Genomic DNA, 20,287 nt, shown 5'->3' with positions numbered 1-20,287 from the left:
AACAATGGCAGAAGCCAGGGTAGGAAGGCTTGTCGTGAAGAAAAATTAAGTTCATATTGATCCCATAACTTGTGAAAAATACTTTATTGTTCTTCTTCAAATGGGTATTTTATACTATGAAGAGGAGGCTGAATTAGAAACTTACTCCTAGATATGGCCCGTTTGGTGATAAGCAGTCTGAACTGTAGCATACAACCGGCTGTGGATAGAGCAAAGCAAGCCTGGCCTGGAAAAGCGTCAGAGGCTCCATGTGCAGCAATTCGCCTACAGGTGTCCGTGTGTGGCTGCGTGGACGTGTGAGATCGGATGGTCCCACCGAGATTAAGACATCAACAAAACCAAGCTTTTTTTCTTTTTTCTTTTTTTTTTTTTTAACCAATATAATCCATACAATACAATACAAGAGGAATTGACAATACAGTACAATTTTAAAAATTCTTAATACTTGGACAAGAAAATCCTTCTTTTATATTATCTCTTCAACTGTCATTGCTTCTTATCTCCTTCCTTTTCACTCTTTTATTGCCTTTCAAAATAGATTATTTCCCTGGAAGATCGAATTTACAATCTTCTGCTGATTGAAATGTTTAAGTAGTGATTGATGAAATAAAAATGAGGCAGTTTGTGCAGCTGTGAGTGTGCAGGTATCTTTCCACAGGATCTTTTCTATCCCTTGCCATCTCACTTGCGGGATATACTTCCCCTGTTGCACCCCCACAGGTCTGTGTTTTTCCCCCCACCTCCCCACTCCCGCCCCAGCCCCCTCCCCTTGTGTGACTCCTTAAATTCAGGTGACAAGGTGTGATTCAGAGGTTTCGAATAAAGTGCGCCATCTGCTTTAAAAAAAACAGTAATAAAAAGAAGGGAATCCGAGTCATAGCTCCTTTCATCTTTTGTGAGGAAGACGGCAGAGTCCGAAAGGATCACCCTGCATGACTGAAATTTCCAAAGTCCCCTACAGTTTGATATTGCTGTACACTGGGTAACAGACTAGCTTTAGGTCAACTAAAGATCATGAGTAAGTTAAACGGAGCATCTACTGTACAGGTGCGCGGGTGTGTGGAAGTCTGAGCGCCGTGTTTATTTGTTTCAAACAGAAAAAAAAAAAAAAGGATCGTACTCGTTTACATGAGGCAAAGTGGCAGCATCAGTACATGTGACAAAGCATCGTGATGACATGGGCGAACCTTCAGAAAGCAAGGGTGATTAGAGGACATCTCTCGGAGGACCGACAACTACGCCACTGCAGTGGAGTTCACTGGGAGCATCGGGGCGGCTGCGTACAGAGAGAGGGGAGGGGGGGAGGAGGGGAGAGAGAGCGGGAGAGAGGAGGAGGAGGAGGTACAAATACTTCGTGGTGACCTTGAGCAGGAGCCTAGAGGGGCAGATTATACATGAGGCTTGTCTTGCCAGAGAGAGTCCTCCCGGTTGGATCCCTTCATAGCCTGGTCTGGGCTTCGGGGATGTATATCTCAATGCTTTCGGCGCTCTCGGTAGCTGAGTTCTGGCGGACCGATGCAGCGCGCTTGGCAGCCATCAGCCGTTTCCGGGCCTCTTGACGCTGCGAGCTTTCCAGAGAGCGTTCTCGTATGAGTGGCACCTGACCTTTCGATGGCTTCTTTGGCACTGGAGGAGGGACCCTTCTCTCCTGATCAAAGCAGAAGGTTAATGGCATTATACAGCTTCTCAGGGAAAGGCGGGAAAAACTAGGATACGTCAGTAGTTAGAACACACATTTTACCTAAGGTTTGTTAGCTCTTATCTGCCTTTCTGTCTTCAGTGAACTGGCTTTTGTGCTCAAGGGTTCATAAACATAGGGCAAGGGCAAAGGGGAGGGGAGGGCCGGCCGCAGTGCTACTTCTCCTCGGGGACGGCGTGTGTGAAACGCCCGGCGCTGCCGGGGCCGAGGCCCCCAGCGCCAACCGCTTAGCGCGGCTGCCCGGGGCGGGGGGATCCAGGCGTCTCCTCCCGGTGCCAGGGGCTAGCAAGGAGAGCATCTCGGACGCCGCCTCCCGCCGCCAGCGCAGTCGCCTGCGGCTGGGGAGCCAACGCCGCTCTCGGCAGAGTCGCTCTGGAGAGCCCCGGCGCCGGGGCCACCCTCTTCTATACGTGCAGAACGCTAGGCGCTCTTGCAACACGGAGGTAACCGTGGCTTTGGCGTTCCCAAACGCAGATGGGAACTAGCTGCCTGCAGCTGGTGCATCAGAATAAATGTTTTAAAACACCACCATATATTTACGTATGTATTTTATAGTGGCTCCATGACTGCTCAAAAATCCCACACTTTGGGTCTCACTGTGAAAGCTCATAAACTCTAGCCTCCTGCTAAGTAGGCATGACAAGCTACAGTCAGCTAGAAATAGAAAAAACTGGTAGGAAAAACTTAAAAACCATTAAGAGAACATGCATTAATCATCATGGTGGCAGCTAGCTCCAGATACGCGATCAACAAGGAGGACTTTTATGTATATCCTGGTGCATGTACACACACACAAAGAACAAAACCCCCCCCAAAAAAAACCCCTCAGAGAAGGATCTCTCCCGAAAAAGAAAAGTGTATTCAGGTCTGAATTTCAGGCGGCCACAAAGACTTTGTCAAGTTAATTAGATTGTCTTTTAAGTTACATCCCCTTCCAACTGTGAACACGGTCTCTGAGTGAAGGGATTTTATCGCACTACAAAGGTCCCATTCTGGCCTTTCGTTTTCTCTCATGCTGCTCACAACAGCTTCCATGGCTCGAAATATAAAGGTGCTTAGTTACACTTATTCATACTTTGCTTTTTCTCTCCATCCAAGGATTAATCTATGCTGCTTAAAAAGGGCCCAGTGGCAAAGGCCAAAGGCAACTGCAAATATCAATTCCACAGAAAGGTTTTTCTTGGTTTTTTTAAGAAAGGAGATGATTTGTTTCATCTAAAATCATAGACAAATGCTGTTGAAACAGGAACACGGTCAGTGTAATTCTTTAAAATCTTTACCTTCCTACTGTAGGTCCCTTTCTTCAGCACTACTTAACTTCCTTTAACCCGTTATAGTCTTCTTTTTGTTGGAAACTCTTTGAAATGTTTTTCAGAAGCAAAGAAAAGGCACATTTTTTTAAGGAAAGCTCTCGTTTCTTATTGCTGCAATTGCAAACACTTGGCCTACCCGCTTTACTGTAAAAGCTAATGAAAGACCATACACCAGCATTTCTGTGCATGCATGTTTGACGGTTTTAACTTCCTTTTCTGACAGATACTGAAAAAAAAAAGAAGATAAGAAAATGACTTGCCTTCAGTACCTTGGGCTAGGAAAACACATTCCCATTCATTCCCCTACAAAACACACTAGGTGTGCACAAATGGTGTGAACATGGCACTCCTAAGTCAGGAATGAGTATTTAGTCTTGATCGGAGGAGGAGGGAGAGTGCTACCAGCACTGCCTTTGCAAACTTCCTGCTGCAAGATTAATGGGGTTTGATATTATTATGGTTATTTGTCCGAAAGAAAACATCGCTTTGGTCATCGGCAGCCAGCTGACCGTAAGTTGGGGCAGCCCAGACTCCTGTCTGAGACACTGTACCTGTAAGTCACGTTCCCCCTCCTTCTGGTGACCCTACCTGTTGGCTCTATTCATTGGTATCAGACCAGCCACAGTGGAAATTCAGCCATCAAATTACATACCTATAGGAGCGCGACATTAGACTGTTGATTCCTCTAGGAATGGGTCTGTCTTTTAAGGATTTTCTGAAACATTTGTGTATTTTGGCTCACCCAAGTGCTGTTTGTCTCGATGCGGATAGTGAGGAGGAAAATAAGGCAATGGTGCCAAATGAGAATGGAAAGTGAAATGTGGCTTACAGTTGGAGATGTGGTAGTTTTTCATGGTGACAGAAGAAGACTACATTTAAAAAAAAGACCAAAGCTCCAGATGATTTTTATGCTACCTTGGGTAAACAACACTACCAGCAAAGTGAACCTGGTTATGAGATAACCCATTAAAAAAAACCCCAAATAAACAAAAACCAAACAAACGACAAAAAAAAAAGATGTAGAAGTTCTTTCATGTAACATTTTGGAAGGCATATTTTTTATATCGCTCTGTTTGTAATCTGGTTACCAAAGTCAGCGATGGTTACAGTGCTTCCCTAGTTTTTTCATTAACACAACCTAGAACTCTTGCTATATGCAATAATATGAACCGTAAATGTGATTTATTTAATTTTAAGAATCAATATATAAGGCAGTTCCTTCCAACGATTGATCGTCTAATATGATTAAATGTAAAGCTTAACAAAGTACCACATTCCCATTATCCGATTCACAAAGACAGATTTGGTTTAAAAATATGCCTGAAACATATTACAGATAATATCCCAGATGATTATTATGTAAACATTGTTATTACAATGAAATTAATTTGATATGAGCTTCATTTCACATTTTTAACGTCAACACTGTAACACAAAGGACTATTTAATCTGTCCAGTATTTGTGCAGGGTTTTAAATGAAGCATACAAAATCTACAATGTTCTACCTTCTTGTCATGAGGATCCATCTGTTTCCAATTATTGGCCTTTAACTGATGAAGTTCATCAAATTTCATACTAATATTTTCTATGGACAACTGCAGCATATCCCAAAACCCTGCTAAATCCTGGGAGGTCGGCCGTGGATGTGCATTAGGATTCTGTACAACAGAAGAAAAAAACACATTTGCTTTAGTACCTCTTAATGTAAAGCATTTGTGCAAGTGGTTATGAACCTCGCTAGCAAAGCCGTTTCAGCAGATCCAAGCAATCGGTGAGACACAGAGGGAGAAACAAAGCAGAGGTTACTGGTGGGGGTTTTTGCGAGGAGTCTGGCTCGGTCTCGAGCCGCTGTGCCCCTGCAAGCCCCCAGTCACTGAAGGCAGCGGCTACCTGCCACGGACCACGGGGAAAGGGCACGTAGCAGGTCCTCTGTGACAGGACCTGCCTAGGGGTGTTCCTGGGCACAACCGGTGGGTTCAAGGGTGATATCCTAACCACACTGAAATTAATTGCCAGCCTCCTCTTCACTTTCATGAGGAAGGATTCCCTGCCAGGTTCATGCTTGTAGAAAGACTGATACCTGTGCAAATGTACATTTGCTGTATGTGCAAATAGTGACAGACCGATGCATGAACACTTCTTCCACACTCTGAGAATCTATGGGCTACAAAAATACACCATTTCAAGTAAAATTGCCTCTTATACACCTCAGGACAATTTCTTCGCCTTTTTTTGACAAGAATAATCTCTGCAGGGTGAAAAGCTCAGAAGAGAACATGCAGCGCACAGTAATCCCAGTTTTACAGGCGCGTTTTTGGGAAGAGTGAGACTGGGACACAGGTGGGGAGTGTTGCTTTGCGTGTGATAACTCAGTCCAGTTCATCAGCCCCAGAGTATTGCACAGAAGAGCACACCTGGACCGTCAGCTTCTCTAGCACGGCATGGGCCAGAGGCTGGTGACCCGAGAGGTTCTGTGCTGTCTTGTGTCCCTTCAGCACAACCCAGCTCTGAACATTTTCTGCATGCAGTGGGCGTATATGAAATGGTCCCTGCCGCTCTGGCAAAATTCGTATGAGGCAAATCTTTCTACAGGATGTGTATCTGTAAGCAATTGAAACTCTTAAAATAAAGTGAGATCTTGCATACACTCACTTCAAGATGTTTTTTTGTAAATGCTGAGCAGTCCCTATGCCAATCTGAGTCAGCAAGGTTTCATGGCTGCTGTGGCCTCATAAGATTACATCGAAATATTGTTATCAGTAAAGAATAAATAAATTATTATTATTAGACCCCTACATGTTGTCTTACCTAGCTCAAGTATTACTCTGTGTTTTTGTCCCTCACCAGAAGCAATAAACCCAAAAGAGTCAGTTGCTTGCCTTAAGAAATTTCTATTTGTGCTTTTCACAGCAGCACTGACAAGTGATTTTGATAGGATGATTGTACCACCAAAGCAGCAATTACTGAAAACAATGAAGTATATATTTTTAGATTCATAAGGAGACCAGAGATTATACTTGGATTCCTAGTTTTTCAGTACTTGACACTAGCAGGTTGCCCAGTTGTAGGCTTTTATTTACAAAGATGTGCAACCAGAATGCTTTTTCAATTTTTATGTTATGAATTGGAAGGCTTAGACAGAGCCAATTTCTGTTGCATTTGTCTGCTGAGGCAGATTTTAGTTTGGGGCTTGATTTCCAGAGGTGCATTAACTGAAGCAGAAGATAAGTCACCCCACTCTGGGTGAGTATCACAGGGTTTGTCTTCTGTTCCCTATTCTATGCTGATAGAGCATAATGCTCTATGTTTTTGGGGCTTCTAGGAATTTATGCCAAAATTGGGAATTAAATTTATTGTATGTACTCTGCAAGGATGGATTGTTAATTAAAAAGTTTGAAAATTTGTATAAGTGATGGAATTCTTAAGAATACTGCTTTAGATACATGGTGTGAAATGTATTTTTATCAACAGGAATATAATTCTGATTCTACTACTACTAACAGCATAAAAGTAGCAAATAATAATAATAATAGTGGTAGCATATACCAATTACGTACAGCAATAATAGTGGTAACATACTGGCTCTTTGCCTCTTTGCCCTTTTAGCACTCTGGAAAATTACTTTCACTCTTGGGGTTGTGGAACGTGAGGCACCAACTTTCAGTGTCTGATTTCCTGGTATTTCTGTCTTGCTGAATACAGGCGGCATTGGGATTACGTGGGAAAAGAAAGGCCCACTCGTGAGACTTCTGGTCCACCCTGAAAGACCCCGAGGAGGCACCCACGCATCTCTGTGCCCGTGAGAACGGCACTCAGAAGTCAAGGGACAGACCCTTGCTCCTCTGAACTCAGTAGCAGAGCCTCAGTGATACTTCACCCAAAACTTTTTGCCTGTCTTTATTTTAAGGATCTCAAGCTATTGTGAAACTCATGCTGACTCCACCAATTTTGACAGAGTTAATCCCAAATTCATGTCAAGGCCTTTACTGGAAAAATTACTGTCTTAGTCAGAAAATCTGTGTAGTCGAGGTATGATTATTCACAGGGTTAGTAAAAGGCATACAATAGCATCTAGCAGAAAGTTACATACCAGGTTTTCTTCGCAAAGTTCTCTGAACTGGTAAAATTTCTGAGCCATGAGAAGCTGGGCACTGCCCACCGCAGTTCGAATTTTCCCTAGAACTGAAAGAAAAAGAACGTAAGTCACGATGCTTTCTTTGCTGCGGGCGACTAAAAGCCTATAGAAAGAGAGGAGAAAGCTGCGCAGTAGTCAGCTCTGGCTTTCAAAAAGCATGTTATCTTTCAGTCACAGATTAGAGAGAAACTGATAAATCTGAGGCCAGATCTGCACCAGGCAAAGGCGTACTGCAAGGGCTCCCAGGGCAGCTTGCACTGGCAAAAATACTCATCTGTTGCTGCAGTGTACTCTCATTCCCCCAGTAAGACCAGTTCCAATCAGCAAAGAGCACTTCTATGGCAGTATAAATATGGCTAATCAAAAGCTTTTGCAACCTGTATAGAAAGCTCTCCCGAAATTAACACCTCTCGTCATCACTGTCACCCAGGCTCAGGCTTTGAATACAAACCTAGCTCCCTGCACAAGGACATGCGGCTTTCAAACCCCCTGATGCCATCTACACTGTTTGGAAAACACTGTGTCTACCAGCATTTCTGCCATCTCACTTAGCAACTCGGTGCCTTGTTTTCAGGTTTAGCTGAGTGTTGCTCGATCTGAGCCCCAGAAAGGGAACGGTGATTTTAATGCACATCGATGAATCTCATTTGGACCCTCTGAGTATTTTCCATGAGCACAATCTGAAGTGGCTTCTGCCTTTGAATCAGTTACTCCTCCTTGCTGGAGACCTGGAGGGAGGTGTCAAAGAGTCCTAGCCCGGCTCCTGTGCTGTCCGGGGACTCCTTTGTACAGAGTGCTGGGTACTTATGGTCTCTTTGGACTGACTGAGTACTGTGAAGGACTGCAGTGAACCAGAAGACAGCCCAAAGGAAATACCTCTGAATAAAACAGGAACTCATACTGTTTTGGTTGCCTTCGATCTCACTGAAAGAGTGGGGTTTTACTGCTGCAAGGGGTAGTTGAGAATACACGACCTGAAACCTGAGGCATACGCTGGTGCATTCGAGACCTGCGTTTCCCTGGGGCTTTGCTGAGTTCTGGTTGAGGGGGAGTGTGTGTGTTTGTGTGTGCGCGCGTGTGTATGTGAAAAAAGAAGCAAGCATGCAGAAACAGAGCAGAAAGACAGACGTGGTCTCAACTGGCACTAGGACAGTGAATCCAGAAAAGAGAGTGCGATTTTGGGGACTGCTGATTGAAAGAAAATTGATGCTGTGAGCAAGAAAGCAGCTACCGGTTTGTTTGAGACTTTCAATGCTCAGGAAAAAAAAAGCCCACCAACAACTACACTTTATGCACTGTCTTTAAATAAACAGGCTGCCATCACGGATGTGTCTGGCTCCACCATTAATTCTTCCTCTCAGCTGAAGTAACTTATTATCCCCCCATTCTTTGGTTAAATATTTATTTGAAAATTAATTTCATTTAATAAAAAAATATTTACCACTTCATTAGTGAAAAACATGAATGGCAGCCACTGTGCCACAATTTTCACTATCATTCCTACTCATAGATATTTGCATTGTCCCAGCCCTCAGATAAACACAGCAACTTCTCCATGACAAATTTACAGGCTGGATACATGAGGCAGGTGAGGGAGGAACAGGAAAAACAAAGAGAGAAAGCGGCCTGCTCAAGGTGAGTGAATTGTTGGCAGAGCCTAGAAGAAATACTGGTCCTAAGCTGCCATCCTCTGTACCATTGGGCACAGTTACTTTTTGTATAAAACCTAACACAATGTTAGCAGAGCTCCACTGGGAAAGTACTGCTAAGTATTTTGACTTACCACACTGAAAAATAAATAAATAGATAAATAAATAAACACAACTTTTCTATAATCCCTTCTGACAACATTTTTAGTGTCTCACGATCCTGTGACCGGCCACAGTGCATGTCAGCAGCTTGTGACCAGAACGCCACCATGCAGTATTTGGTAAGAGACAGGCCTCTCCAAGGGATTCACTTGCATAGCCACATGCTAAGCAAACTGGCACAAACACTCATGATGAAATGAAAACAGACACACAGTAGTACCAAATCTGTGTTCTGCTCCTTCAAGGCAAGTGCCTTTTCCTTCATCAGCCTTAAAGCTTGTTCCTTAAGGCTGCTGAAGGAAAAGTGGGATGCAGAGTTCATTTATACTTTGAACACACGAAGGGAAAAAAACAGTGGGGGTGGGGGGGGAAGAGAGAGTCTTTTCACATTTTTTTTCAGAAACTATAGGAGAGAGCTCTGTGAACACACACAGAGCCTAGACTTTCATTTTGTTCCCAGAACTCAGCTCCGCACTGCCAGGAAATAGCCGTGAGCTGGAAGATTCACTAAGCAGAATATTTTCAGCATATTGCGCAGGGAGTTTTGCACACAACTCTCATTATTGTTAGCAAGGCTTGCGTGTCTAATTCTATGCGCACAGTGCTGAAAATGGACCCCTTGGTGCGTCTAGTCATTTATGCAACCCAATATGCAAACCACTCAACTGAAAGGACTCTTCAATAGTAGGAGGAGCTACTCCGGGAGCTTTCATGTGGTTCCCATTGTTATGAAAACTCTTCCCACTGAGTATATTTGGGAACAGCTGCCTCATCTGGAGCTCGGCCACTCTGACGCTTCCCAAGACTTGAGAAGGGGAGAAAAAACAGTCTCTCGACTTCTCGGGACAAAAAAAGACGAGGCACGCTCTTCCTGGAAACCTGCACCACCCGAGTTGGAAATCACGTCCCAAGAAGGAAGAAATGTAAATACACCTTGTTGGTGATGGACGGGAATGTGCCCCTTTCTTTGAGGGAAGAAGAGCTTAATATTCAGAGATCTCAGCAGAGGGAAAAGGAAGTCCTTGTCCTTGGCTGCCTAGCGACTGGCTATTTGCCTAAAAACCATCATCCCAGCTGACTGTGGGATGCATGCTGATGCTGTTCTCTATTGTTGCCACTTCTGCTGTAGCCGCGGCTGTATCTAGTCAAGTGTCACTGATTCCTCGCCCCTCAAAAGCAAGCGGTCTGTTAATGTGCAACCAGTCAACAACCAACTCCGTCATGGAAGTTAGGGGGAAAAGAAAAAAAAAAAAGACAAAGCATGCGAAAGACTGAAAGGAATCTCTCCAGAAGGCACAAAGCCTTATCAATAGTTTTGTTTCCAAATGCAGGTTGCTTTTAGTGTTTCAAGGCAGAGTGCTTGTTTTGCTTACTCAGTCAAAACCTCCGGTGCCAAAGAGAAAGGCCAAGGTGTAGTAAAAAACCAAAAAGTAAAAATAGACCGATACTTTCTGAGGAGAAAATCCTGCAAGGTTTGAAGCCAAATACTGAGAAAATAAGTCAATTGCAAAGATAATGCTCAAAATACATAGGAAAGAATTAGCAAAATCTTTAACAGCAAGGGAGATGGGGTACAGGAGAAAAACATAAACACTCAAATCAATGTGTTGAGCTAATAGGATACAAACAAAATGTATAAAACCAAGCAACAACAAAAAATACCGACCCATCAGGATGCAATCATAACGGACTTAAACACCTATATAATGTTATTCATGACTGCTTTCTATTCCATACAGGGTTATACAGCACACTCAGCACTGTTGGATCTGAATGCCTTCCAGTAATGCATTAAGCAACATTATTAACATCCGTCATATGCTTTGCTGTTGCCCCTTCCCCAGGGGGAGAAGTGTGTCTGCTGCAGTGGTTTGTTTTTATAGTTTGAATTTTTCCTCCCCTCTCACCCCTTGATTTCACCTCTCTTCCTTGCAAATCCAGTTCTCTCCTGTGACAACTTTTAAGAAATAGACAGTTATGCCTATTGTGGAAGAACTGCTTCAGGATAGCTATTTTGATATAATTCAGCTATTGTGGAGTGCCTCCTCACTATTATTGTTTTTGACTCAGGGTTGCAGAATGTTATTCTAGGATCGACACATGCCAGTGAATTTCCTTGTGTCTCTAACCCCACAACCTGTTCTCCTTTTAAAACCTTCTTAAATATAAACTTAGACTACGTGCTGTTCAAGCAATACGTTCTTGCTTCTCTTGGTGCTAAGAACTTCATAGGACCTACTTCAGGATTGTGGAGCTCTATCTATCTCCTCCCTCTCCCCCCATTTTCATGGGAAAAGAAATGAAACAACAAAAAAAAGAATTTCAAACACAAGCAAAGAATTGGTGATATTGTCGTCTGCTCTACCTTGGAAGGAGACTCTGTGTGTAATGAGGGTAACAAAATATAAGAAAACAACAACAAAAACCACCCGAAGTGATGTGAAAAGTCATCATATAGAAGCCACGGGAGTTTTGAGGAGAGGCGGCATTATTAGGCCTTAAAACACCAACTGATCTCTTTGCATTTCAACTTTGACAGGCCCCAGGGTCTAACAAGTGATAAAAGAGGCACTTTAGAACTGTGACTATCAAGTGCCCTTAATGTGAAAACACCTGGTTGGTAGGCAGGGCGCAAGCTAGGGAACAGAAAACCAGCGCCTTGTGCATGGCCCCAGGAGCAAGTGGCAGGAACAATAGCCGAAATTACAGGGACACAGCCTGACATTTGCGTTGCAGATGTTGGCTGGGCACTGTGCATATGAAGAAATCCTGCCATAGAGCTGTCACAATCCATTTCCAAGTCAGGATGGACCAGCATTTTAGCCTATTCATGTTGACAGACCTACATTTAAATAATGCCAAGCATGACAAAAGCCAGGAAATTCAAAGTTAAAGCTACTGCTCAGGTCTTAAGCTCAGCTATTAAGGAGAAAACAGCCACATAGAGCAAGCTATGGAAGAGGCAGTCCTTGCTTTGAGTCATATTTACTTATAAGAGTGATCTCATTGAAATTAATAGGGCTGTCTGCATGAGTAAATGCTGTTCACTGGGAGTAAAGCAGTTTCCATGTGTACTCTGACTTACTCGGCTTTTATTAGCACACTTCATGTTTTTTCCCTGACGATATTGTTTCCTTGCTTGCAGATTTCTCTTTTTTCCTTGCTAGCCTTTAGACAGTGGCAGGAATTCCAGCCCGTAGCTGGCTTTCCTTGGAGAAACCCTTGCAGACAGAGAAGACTCTTCTGGGGAGAAAAGAAAACCGGAGGAAGAAAAGGATGAGTTGGGCAGATGGCCAGAGGCACGTAGCCAGGGGGATTCCAGCAGGACTCGGCCACACGTCAGGCTGGTGACCGTCCCTCTGCAAGGTTGCATCAGCCCGCTGCGGGACGAGGCTGCCTCGCACCTCCGAGCGGGATGGACCAGGACAGCTTGGGGAAGCCCCGCAGAGGACTGGAAGATGGTCTTCCTTGCTCGTGACTGATAGTGAACTCAAGGGTCTCCTTTTCTTTTGCCATGCACAACTACTGCAAAAAGAATATATTTTCCTTAACTTTCTTCTCTTGTGTCTAGCCTTCACTCTTTCACCTTTTCCTTTGAAACAATCAAAACAAAAGAAAAGAGCAGAAAGTGTGCAAACATTGCATAATTTGCCAAACTGGCTGAATTTGCAGAGACTCTGGTCCTAAGCAGCGAGGTTACTGCAGATTTGAGGTCAACCTTTGTTTGCAGACTAGCCCGGAGGAATATAATATACATGCAAGACAGTTGTAATGACATGTCTTGTCAGAACCCTGGTTTTCTATTTTAGCTTTTACTTTATTGGCCTGACTTGTCTCGCCGCTAAACCCACATTACACCTGACTTGTGGTGAATCAGGCACCCTGTTTGCTTCCAATGGTTATCTTCGCATCAAAGCCACATTACAACCCTGCATGAAAGAGAAACATTTCTGAAGGGGGGCAAAATGAAGCCCTCTGGTTCATCCAGAAAGGTTAATGCCCCATGTGAAATAAAAACAACAGCAAAAAATCCAGCAACAGCCAGGCTGAGGTGGTAGGTGTATGATCCTGTGCTCACTGCTGCCATGAAAAAAAGAGGCCAGAGGCTGCTCGCTAACAGCACTGCATGGGGAGCCAGGCCTGTTGCTGCTAATTCTGTGTGTAAATGGTTACTCCAGATGCCTGAGCCAAAAGTCACCAACATCAGCGGCAAGGCTCTGACTATATGAAATTTTGCAGGGGAGAGGCAGGAGGAGAGAGCAGAGGGTTGAGGAGAAAACAACAAAAAAAAAAAAAGTTAAACAATTTATTTCACTTGAGGCCTGATCCAAAGCGTCAGTCAGCAATCATAAGGTGTGTAGCCTCATATCTCTAACATCTTTTTTTTTTATAAGAGCCCTCAAGTTTGTAGCCAAGGTCCCTGTAACAACAAAATACACGGAAACCATATCAAGTATCCTAGCTTAAAGTGTGAGTGGTATTCATCTGCCTGTTATACATGCTGCGGCTTTATCAGAAAATGATTTCAGATAAAACCAGAATATACTATATAATAAATAATTCATGGTGGAAGGGCAGCCACATTTCTCTCTATATTGGCATTTCATCGTGCAGCCACTGAACCACAGCTTGTTTTTATACACAGCAGCAGACTCCATTTCCCAGCTAGAAACATTCAATCCCATCTGGTAGATTCATTCCCAGCTAGATAATACCCAACGTATCTATGTAACATACAAGCTACTGTCAAACAGCAGCGAGCCGTCTCCCCGAGACAGCTGTTTCGCACAAGGGCCGCATTGTCTGAAGGAAGCGTGGATCGTTTTACGCCGAGCGCCGGGGGGACGAGCCCTCTGTCAGCTGCCATGGCATCGAGAAAACCTCGCTCATCACACGTTCTTGTTATTTTGTTATCTGGCCAAACACACGCTGGGGATGTCGTGTTGAAAACAAAGGATGTGTTCCCTGCTCTGGTTATATTTCATTAGGAAAACCAAAGCAAACACACCTCTTCTGCTCCTTTCCTCCCTCTCTTCAAAGTTTATAGACATATGAAAAAGACATATTTCGGGGCAGGGTTTGTAACAGCCAGGCTTTTGTTTCTGGCACTGCTGAGCGGGCAGCGTGGCCCCGACCATATGCTTTTCCTTGGCACCAGGTAGAGCAGGGCGTGCTGAGCTGCAGCGGAAAGCTCTGCGCAGCCTCCATGGGAGGCAGCTGCCACGTGCCAGAGCGGCCGACAGCGTCATGCCGAAATCTGTACCTCACCAGTGACCACAAAACCCAGGTGACCCCTTTCCTCCTCCCATTTCCAGCGATCATGAGACGTGCCGGTCAGAAAAATGAAGAGGAGGAATAATCTGCGGGACACATGCCATGTGGGCTGTAAGGAGACATTGGGAATAGCCAGCCTAACCACTCCTTTATCCTTCCCATAACTGACTTCCCCCACCGACTGCTCAAAGAAGAGCCCTTTAAAACTATCATATATCAAAGACACCAAGACACTGAGAGAAAATTCTGTGCATGGCTATATACACATTCTGCATGTATCAGCCTTGTAAAATTCACTTCATGTTCTTTTCCCAAGGTGAATAACTACTTTGGTACACAAATAAAATACTTGTAGGTTTTTCCATTATTATCTGTTTATAGAATCACAGAATAATAGAACGGTTTGGGTTGGAAGGCACCTTTAAAGATCATATAGTCCACTCCCCCTGCCATAGCCAGGCACATCTTTGACTAGATCAGGTTGCTCAAAGCCCCATTCAACCTGACTTTGAACACTTTTACTGATGAGGCATCCACAACTTCTCTGGGCAACCTGTTCCAGTGCCTCCCCTCCCCTCACCCTCATCCCACCCAGTAGAAAATGTCTTCCCTATGTCCAGTCTAAGTTGTTGTGGCAAAGAGAAAGCAAGTGGGTTTTGTGGCTTGGACTTACAAATGTTGTGTATTTCCTATTTGTTATGTGCTCACACTTCTTTCTCAATCTAAAATCTCTTAGTTCATGAGGTTTATTTCTTGCATACTAACAACAGAAAACCTTTGTATTCTGATACATGTTCAAAGAGATTTTTGAATGTATTGATGATGTACATTAAAAATGAGGTTCAAATACTCTACAACTTGGGGAATCTGGATCTGCTTTGAAGGCTAATCCTTCTGTATTTTTCTCACAGAAGAAATCATTATCCTATTATGTAACAGAAATTTTGTAGAAATAGAAAACCTTAACATACCTTAATGTTAAGTTTATCTATCTCATACTTTCCATTAGAAGTCAATTTCCAGTTGCTTATAATAGTGTCTAACTTTAACTATCTAGATCAAGCTTCTCTATGGTTATTTCTTCCATTGGGTTGAATGGAAAGTTCCAGCAGAAACAGCTTATGCATTTCTATGAATGTAAAACCCCATATTTTTTACCAGTATTAATTCCTTTCCTTCCATAAATCAAACCCTTCACATCTCAAAAGAATTCTAGCACTTCCCTTCTTGAAAGGAAGGGTTAGAAATTTGGAAGGAGCAATCCTGGAACTGAAATAGTAGTCCTTGCTTCAGTAGGAGCTAATTTGAGGGTCAGAAAAGTGTTATTTGCTATATCTGGGAAAATACGCTTAGGTGTGCCTAAATTATACAATATTGTACTCCCTGTATGCAGCTGCTCCTTTGCTTTCTAGAGGCTCCCTGCTAGAATTTGAAAAAGCTTCATTCACAAGGAGCATGCCCTTAAGCTCACAGGTTTACCTATGTCCAAAAATTGACAGCTATCAATAGTACTGCTCCTTGTAACGGAAGTAAGTGGAAAAAACTTCCATTTTTACTGGGAGAAAAAATTCTGGACAGGGAGCCACATGTTCAGAGCTACCCAACCGTTCTTACTAACGAAGGCGTACTAGACATTCCCATTACCTTACAGGTGGGGTAATACTTCTGACAGCGGTGACAACTGAGATGTAGTTTGTGTGTGTGTGTTTTTTATCACAGAATATGGAGACCTTGTTTTACTGGGAAGATCAAAGAGGAAGGAGAACTGCAAGGGAGATGAAGGGAGACTGGAGAGGGGAAGAGAGGGAGAACAACTTGGAAGCACAACTGAAATCTCTTTCAGTTGGGAGAAGCATTTGAAGACTCTGATGCCAATCACCATCTAAAAAGGGAGCTAAAATACAAATTTAACAAAAAGGAACTAGAATCTGTTCAATTATATTCTAAGGTTATGAGAAGTGATTCAAATGGAAGAGTTAAGAGACATTAATACTACAAGATCCCTAACCATGATCTCCTAATTATCCGTTGAACTATGCAATCCCAAAAGCTAATACCTCTGGAGTTTCAGAAGTGTCGAGAATTTGCATTCCCTGTCAACTTTAATAAGGATTATTATATACATACATGCAGTCCTTTTGAGAATCACGACCATAGCTTCATTAGCTAAATAAGAAAGGACACGATACAGAATTCACTGGAGTAAATTTGACCTATATTAAATACTTTTTTGTAGTTGCAATATTATTGTATGCAGTTACTTACTGTCCTCAGGTAAGTTGTTTTCCCGTTCTTCTCTCTCCATCTGTTGGCACCAGCCCTCCATACGATCTCTCTCTGCCTGAAGTAGCTTCAGAAACCAGTGGCCATCTCGTGGGCACACTGACCTTTGAACAGCTTCCAGAGGATCTTCAGTGATAGAGTCAATCCAGGGGTCAGGAGGAGGTAAAATTGATGGATCAAAATCTGTATCAAAGTCATCATCCACTGCACATGCATGGTAATGGTTTCCTGACCCTTGTATGCTAACAGTAGAGGTGCTTGCATCTCGGGAAAATTGTCTTGATATTTGTCCAGAACACGTATTGTCCTCTTGAGGGTCGATTATTTCAAAGTTCTCATGGAAATCCAGGTCTGCTTGCACAGCTGTTGTTACGCTATTAGATCGTGTAAACCTGCGAAAGCTTTGGAGAGCACAAACATAAAATGTTTAGAAAGTTTTTTCTAGGTAACTCGGTAGGAAATGATTTATTAAGATTCTGCCACTCCTTGTAAGACTGGCAGTCGCAGCTCTCAGTGCTACACTCAGGTGTTCTTTCTTGAAATGCTCGGCATAAACTTCTTTTCTCATTGCCAGCCAACAAACAAGCATCTTTTTTTTCCATGCAAGCTCACTGTTTATTGAGACAAGTGCCCCTAATTGTTTTGTGGTTTAACAAAGCCAGAGGCTAGCCCCAGAGACAGCTCATAGTGTCAGTAGCTCAGGATTTTAGGTTACCAATTAATGAAAAGTTTAAAGGGCCCAATTTTAAGAAGTGGCTTATCTTTCAACTTTTAAAACTCACACCCCTTTGAAGTTGCACACCCAAACTCACAAGCCACATTTAAAAATCATACATGTGAGACTGATAAGATAGTAATACCAAGGAGTCCACTATCTATGTAATGTTGTACATTCCTTTTATAAAGAAGATAAGTATTTTTAACCCAGATAAGTATTTTATATTGCTTCTTCATAATTACTTTTCATAATTATGTACCTGCTAGTTTACTACTTCTGCAAATACCACTGCCATCTCTCACAATTTTAGCACCCATTCCCACCGTTAAGACAGTTTGTTTTTCACATCCAACTATCAGTTTCTAAATGGTCTTCTCCTTTTCACCAAAGCTAACATTCTCAGTTGCTGTCTCTGTTACCCTCATCGTGATGGCTGCTACCCCATAGATAGCTTCCTTTCACCTTGCATAGTTTCCCTGTGTTGGAGCCTCTGAGGGCAGAGAGCAAACCCTGAGAGAAAAGGCAAAATCAGGGGAGAGAGGAGGTTTGGGGCTTTGGGTTTGGGTAGGTTTTCTTTACGTAAACAGCACCCCAAATTCTGCACTCCAAGGCATCTGAGATAAAGAGACTGATAGAGAAGGAGCAGAGGGAAGTGTAAGGAGTAAGAGACACCTAATGCTGTTGTAGGGGATGGTAGTGAGAGCAGATATGACAAGCAGTAAATTGTGAAGGGAATGAGTGGAAAATCTGCAGGCAAATAATTACAGAGAGTTGGGGTAACTCTAGAACCTGATGCACTGAGGAACACAAGAAAACAAGCGAAGCAGACATCTGTCTTGACCCATGATGAAAGGAGATAAAGAAGGTAGAACCATAAAGTAATTAATGGAGATGTTACTTAAATTAGTAATATTTAGGCTTCAGAATTAACATAGTTTTGAACCGAATAGGGACAGATTCCCACCCCTTCTTCCTACTAATCCAGGATGCCTGTGCACTCATGCAGCTGGTACTTCACTTCTAATTTGTTCACAATCTCACATTTACTCTTGAAACCAGTGTTAGGACCTGTTTCCCTGTGATATTTTGGCTGGTTTGCCCTTACCAGTTCTATTTTTAGTTTGAGCTCAAGCAGCAATGAAAATGCTGAGGAGATAGTAAAACTAGATGCTGGGCACCATTTCACTCCCTTTCATTCATACTCCACCTTCCACTGAAGAGCAATAGCTGATTAGACAAGTCCAACTGACAGCAAAACTTTTTCCAGTATATTTGGTCTGCAGTTGCGGAGGGAGCAGATGGAAGGATGCTGAGAGAGAATTTCATGTCCAGGTACCTCAGAAGGAGTGCAGCAGACTTCGGGGAGGACTGTATCAAGTCCTGCTGATAGAGGAAATTAGTGGCTGTTGATCTGAGGCTTTGAGAGGAGTAGAGCAGAGCAAAACAGGAGTTGAGAAGGGTTCTTCAATTAATAAAAGACACCGTTTCCTCTGCAGAGGAAAGCTACAAGTAGATTCTCAGACACACCAATCTCTGGAAAACTTTAATAATAGATTGTGTGTATTTTTTTAATAATCGCCTAGAATGCAAACATTTTAATGTAGCACCTGCCACTTGCAGTTCTTTTGAAAAAGGTGGTGTTAAACGATGAAAAAGTCCTGGTTATGCCACCGTAGTTTTGCACGTTATGCACCAGCAAACTGAAAAATATGGAGCGAGCAGAACTCTTCAGCTCGGTAGCATTTATCCTTTGACAAGCAGAGCAAAGCATTTTGCTACAGACTGATACAGCAGAAAAAGTTCAAAAGGGAGGACAAGGACCATTGGAGATATGGTATGGCTTCCATAGAGGAAAGAGATTTCTTGGTTTAGAAAGCAGATGGCTGAGGAGAGATACGAGAGCCTTATGAAATCCCGACTAGGTGATGTTTCACCATTTCTCAGAGTGCAAGAACTGTGGGGAAGGAAGGCAGCCAGTTGCAAGGCTTAGAGGTCTAAAGATTTAAATCTAGCAAAAGGAAGCACTTCTTCACACAATGTGTAATTAAATTGCCACAGGATCCTGGGAAAACCAAAGGTAAAAATAGGTTCAAAGAGAACCTGATCAAATTCACAGGAGATAGGTCCAGGAAGAGCTATTACACAGATGTCATATCTGGTTTAGGAAGTCCCTGAACAACAGACTGCTAAATTGGGAAGGTCTGCTGGGAGAAGCAGTGCTTTATACACACCCTTTATACTTTTCCTTTACACATACTCCTTTATACTTTTCCTAAGTGTCTGCTACTGGCCCCTGGCAGAGAAAAGCTGTTAGACTGGTATTAGTGGTTAGAAAGACTTTAGCTTTAGGCTGACATTACAATGAAAGTCTTTTGGTCCAGCCCATGCTAGGTTTTTAAAAACTGATTTAATTTGGCCACCAACCTGACAAATCCCTTATCTGCACTGAAGTGCGTGTGTGCATACAAACACATAGAGACACAGGCACACAAACACGTGTGCCTACACAGGTACATGTTCACACAGGATTTCTTTTCAGTCATTTAGTCAGGGTTCACTGAGAGCCAAAGCATTAGTACGTGGTGTACTCTTCCACACCTTCCAGGCTACTGGAGAGAAAAGCAAATCCCTTAATCCAGCCTCGTTCTTCTCCATGCCCCTACCTCCACATCACAGACGCCTTCTACTTTCCCCAGTGCCCTAGACTCTGCTATCCTTCTATTTTAGGTGACCATTTGTATTTTCAGTTAACACCCTGGCTTTTCAGTGTACACCAAATCCCAAATGTGAAAATATCAAGGTCTACTTGCCAAAAGGATGTATTGCTGGAGGCACTACATTTCAAAGCTTTCAGGAGTGTACTCTTACTGGGTTCAATATGAGCTAGTACCACCAAAACTAGACTCTACTCAACAAATAAAACAGAATGACCTACTTTTTTTGCCTTTGTTTTATCTATATAATAGCATGCTACAAGCTTGCTCGACAGATTCTTGGCACTGGATTGTGTAACCTGTCTGTCTTCTAAAGAAAAACAACTTGGCAATAGAATA

General features: G+C 43.0%; 1 protein-coding gene across 3 annotated transcripts in view; it reads right to left on the bottom strand.

Moving 5' to 3' along the window:
- Positions 1 to 1,438: 1,438 nt before the first annotated feature.
- Positions 1,439 to 20,287, bottom strand: part of DLGAP1 (DLG associated protein 1) — a 267,016-nt gene continuing 248,167 nt past the window's right edge. For all 3 annotated transcript variants that reach the window (XM_075495684.1, XM_075495685.1, XM_075495686.1), the window contains 4 exons: positions 16,499 to 16,917; positions 7,104 to 7,195; positions 4,519 to 4,671; positions 1,439 to 1,648 (listed from right to left, as the gene is read on the bottom strand). In XM_075495684.1, coding sequence (XP_075351799.1) covers positions 1,439 to 1,648; positions 4,519 to 4,671; positions 7,104 to 7,195; positions 16,499 to 16,917 — 874 coding nt within the window. The remainder of the gene's footprint in view (positions 1,649 to 4,518; positions 4,672 to 7,103; positions 7,196 to 16,498; positions 16,918 to 20,287) is intronic.

The sequence above is a fragment of the Mycteria americana genome, chromosome 2 (assembly GCF_035582795.1).
Source record: "Mycteria americana isolate JAX WOST 10 ecotype Jacksonville Zoo and Gardens chromosome 2, USCA_MyAme_1.0, whole genome shotgun sequence".
Classification (NCBI taxonomy): domain Eukaryota; kingdom Metazoa; phylum Chordata; class Aves; order Ciconiiformes; family Ciconiidae; genus Mycteria; species Mycteria americana.
This window is presented reverse-complemented; position numbering and strand designations above follow the sequence as displayed.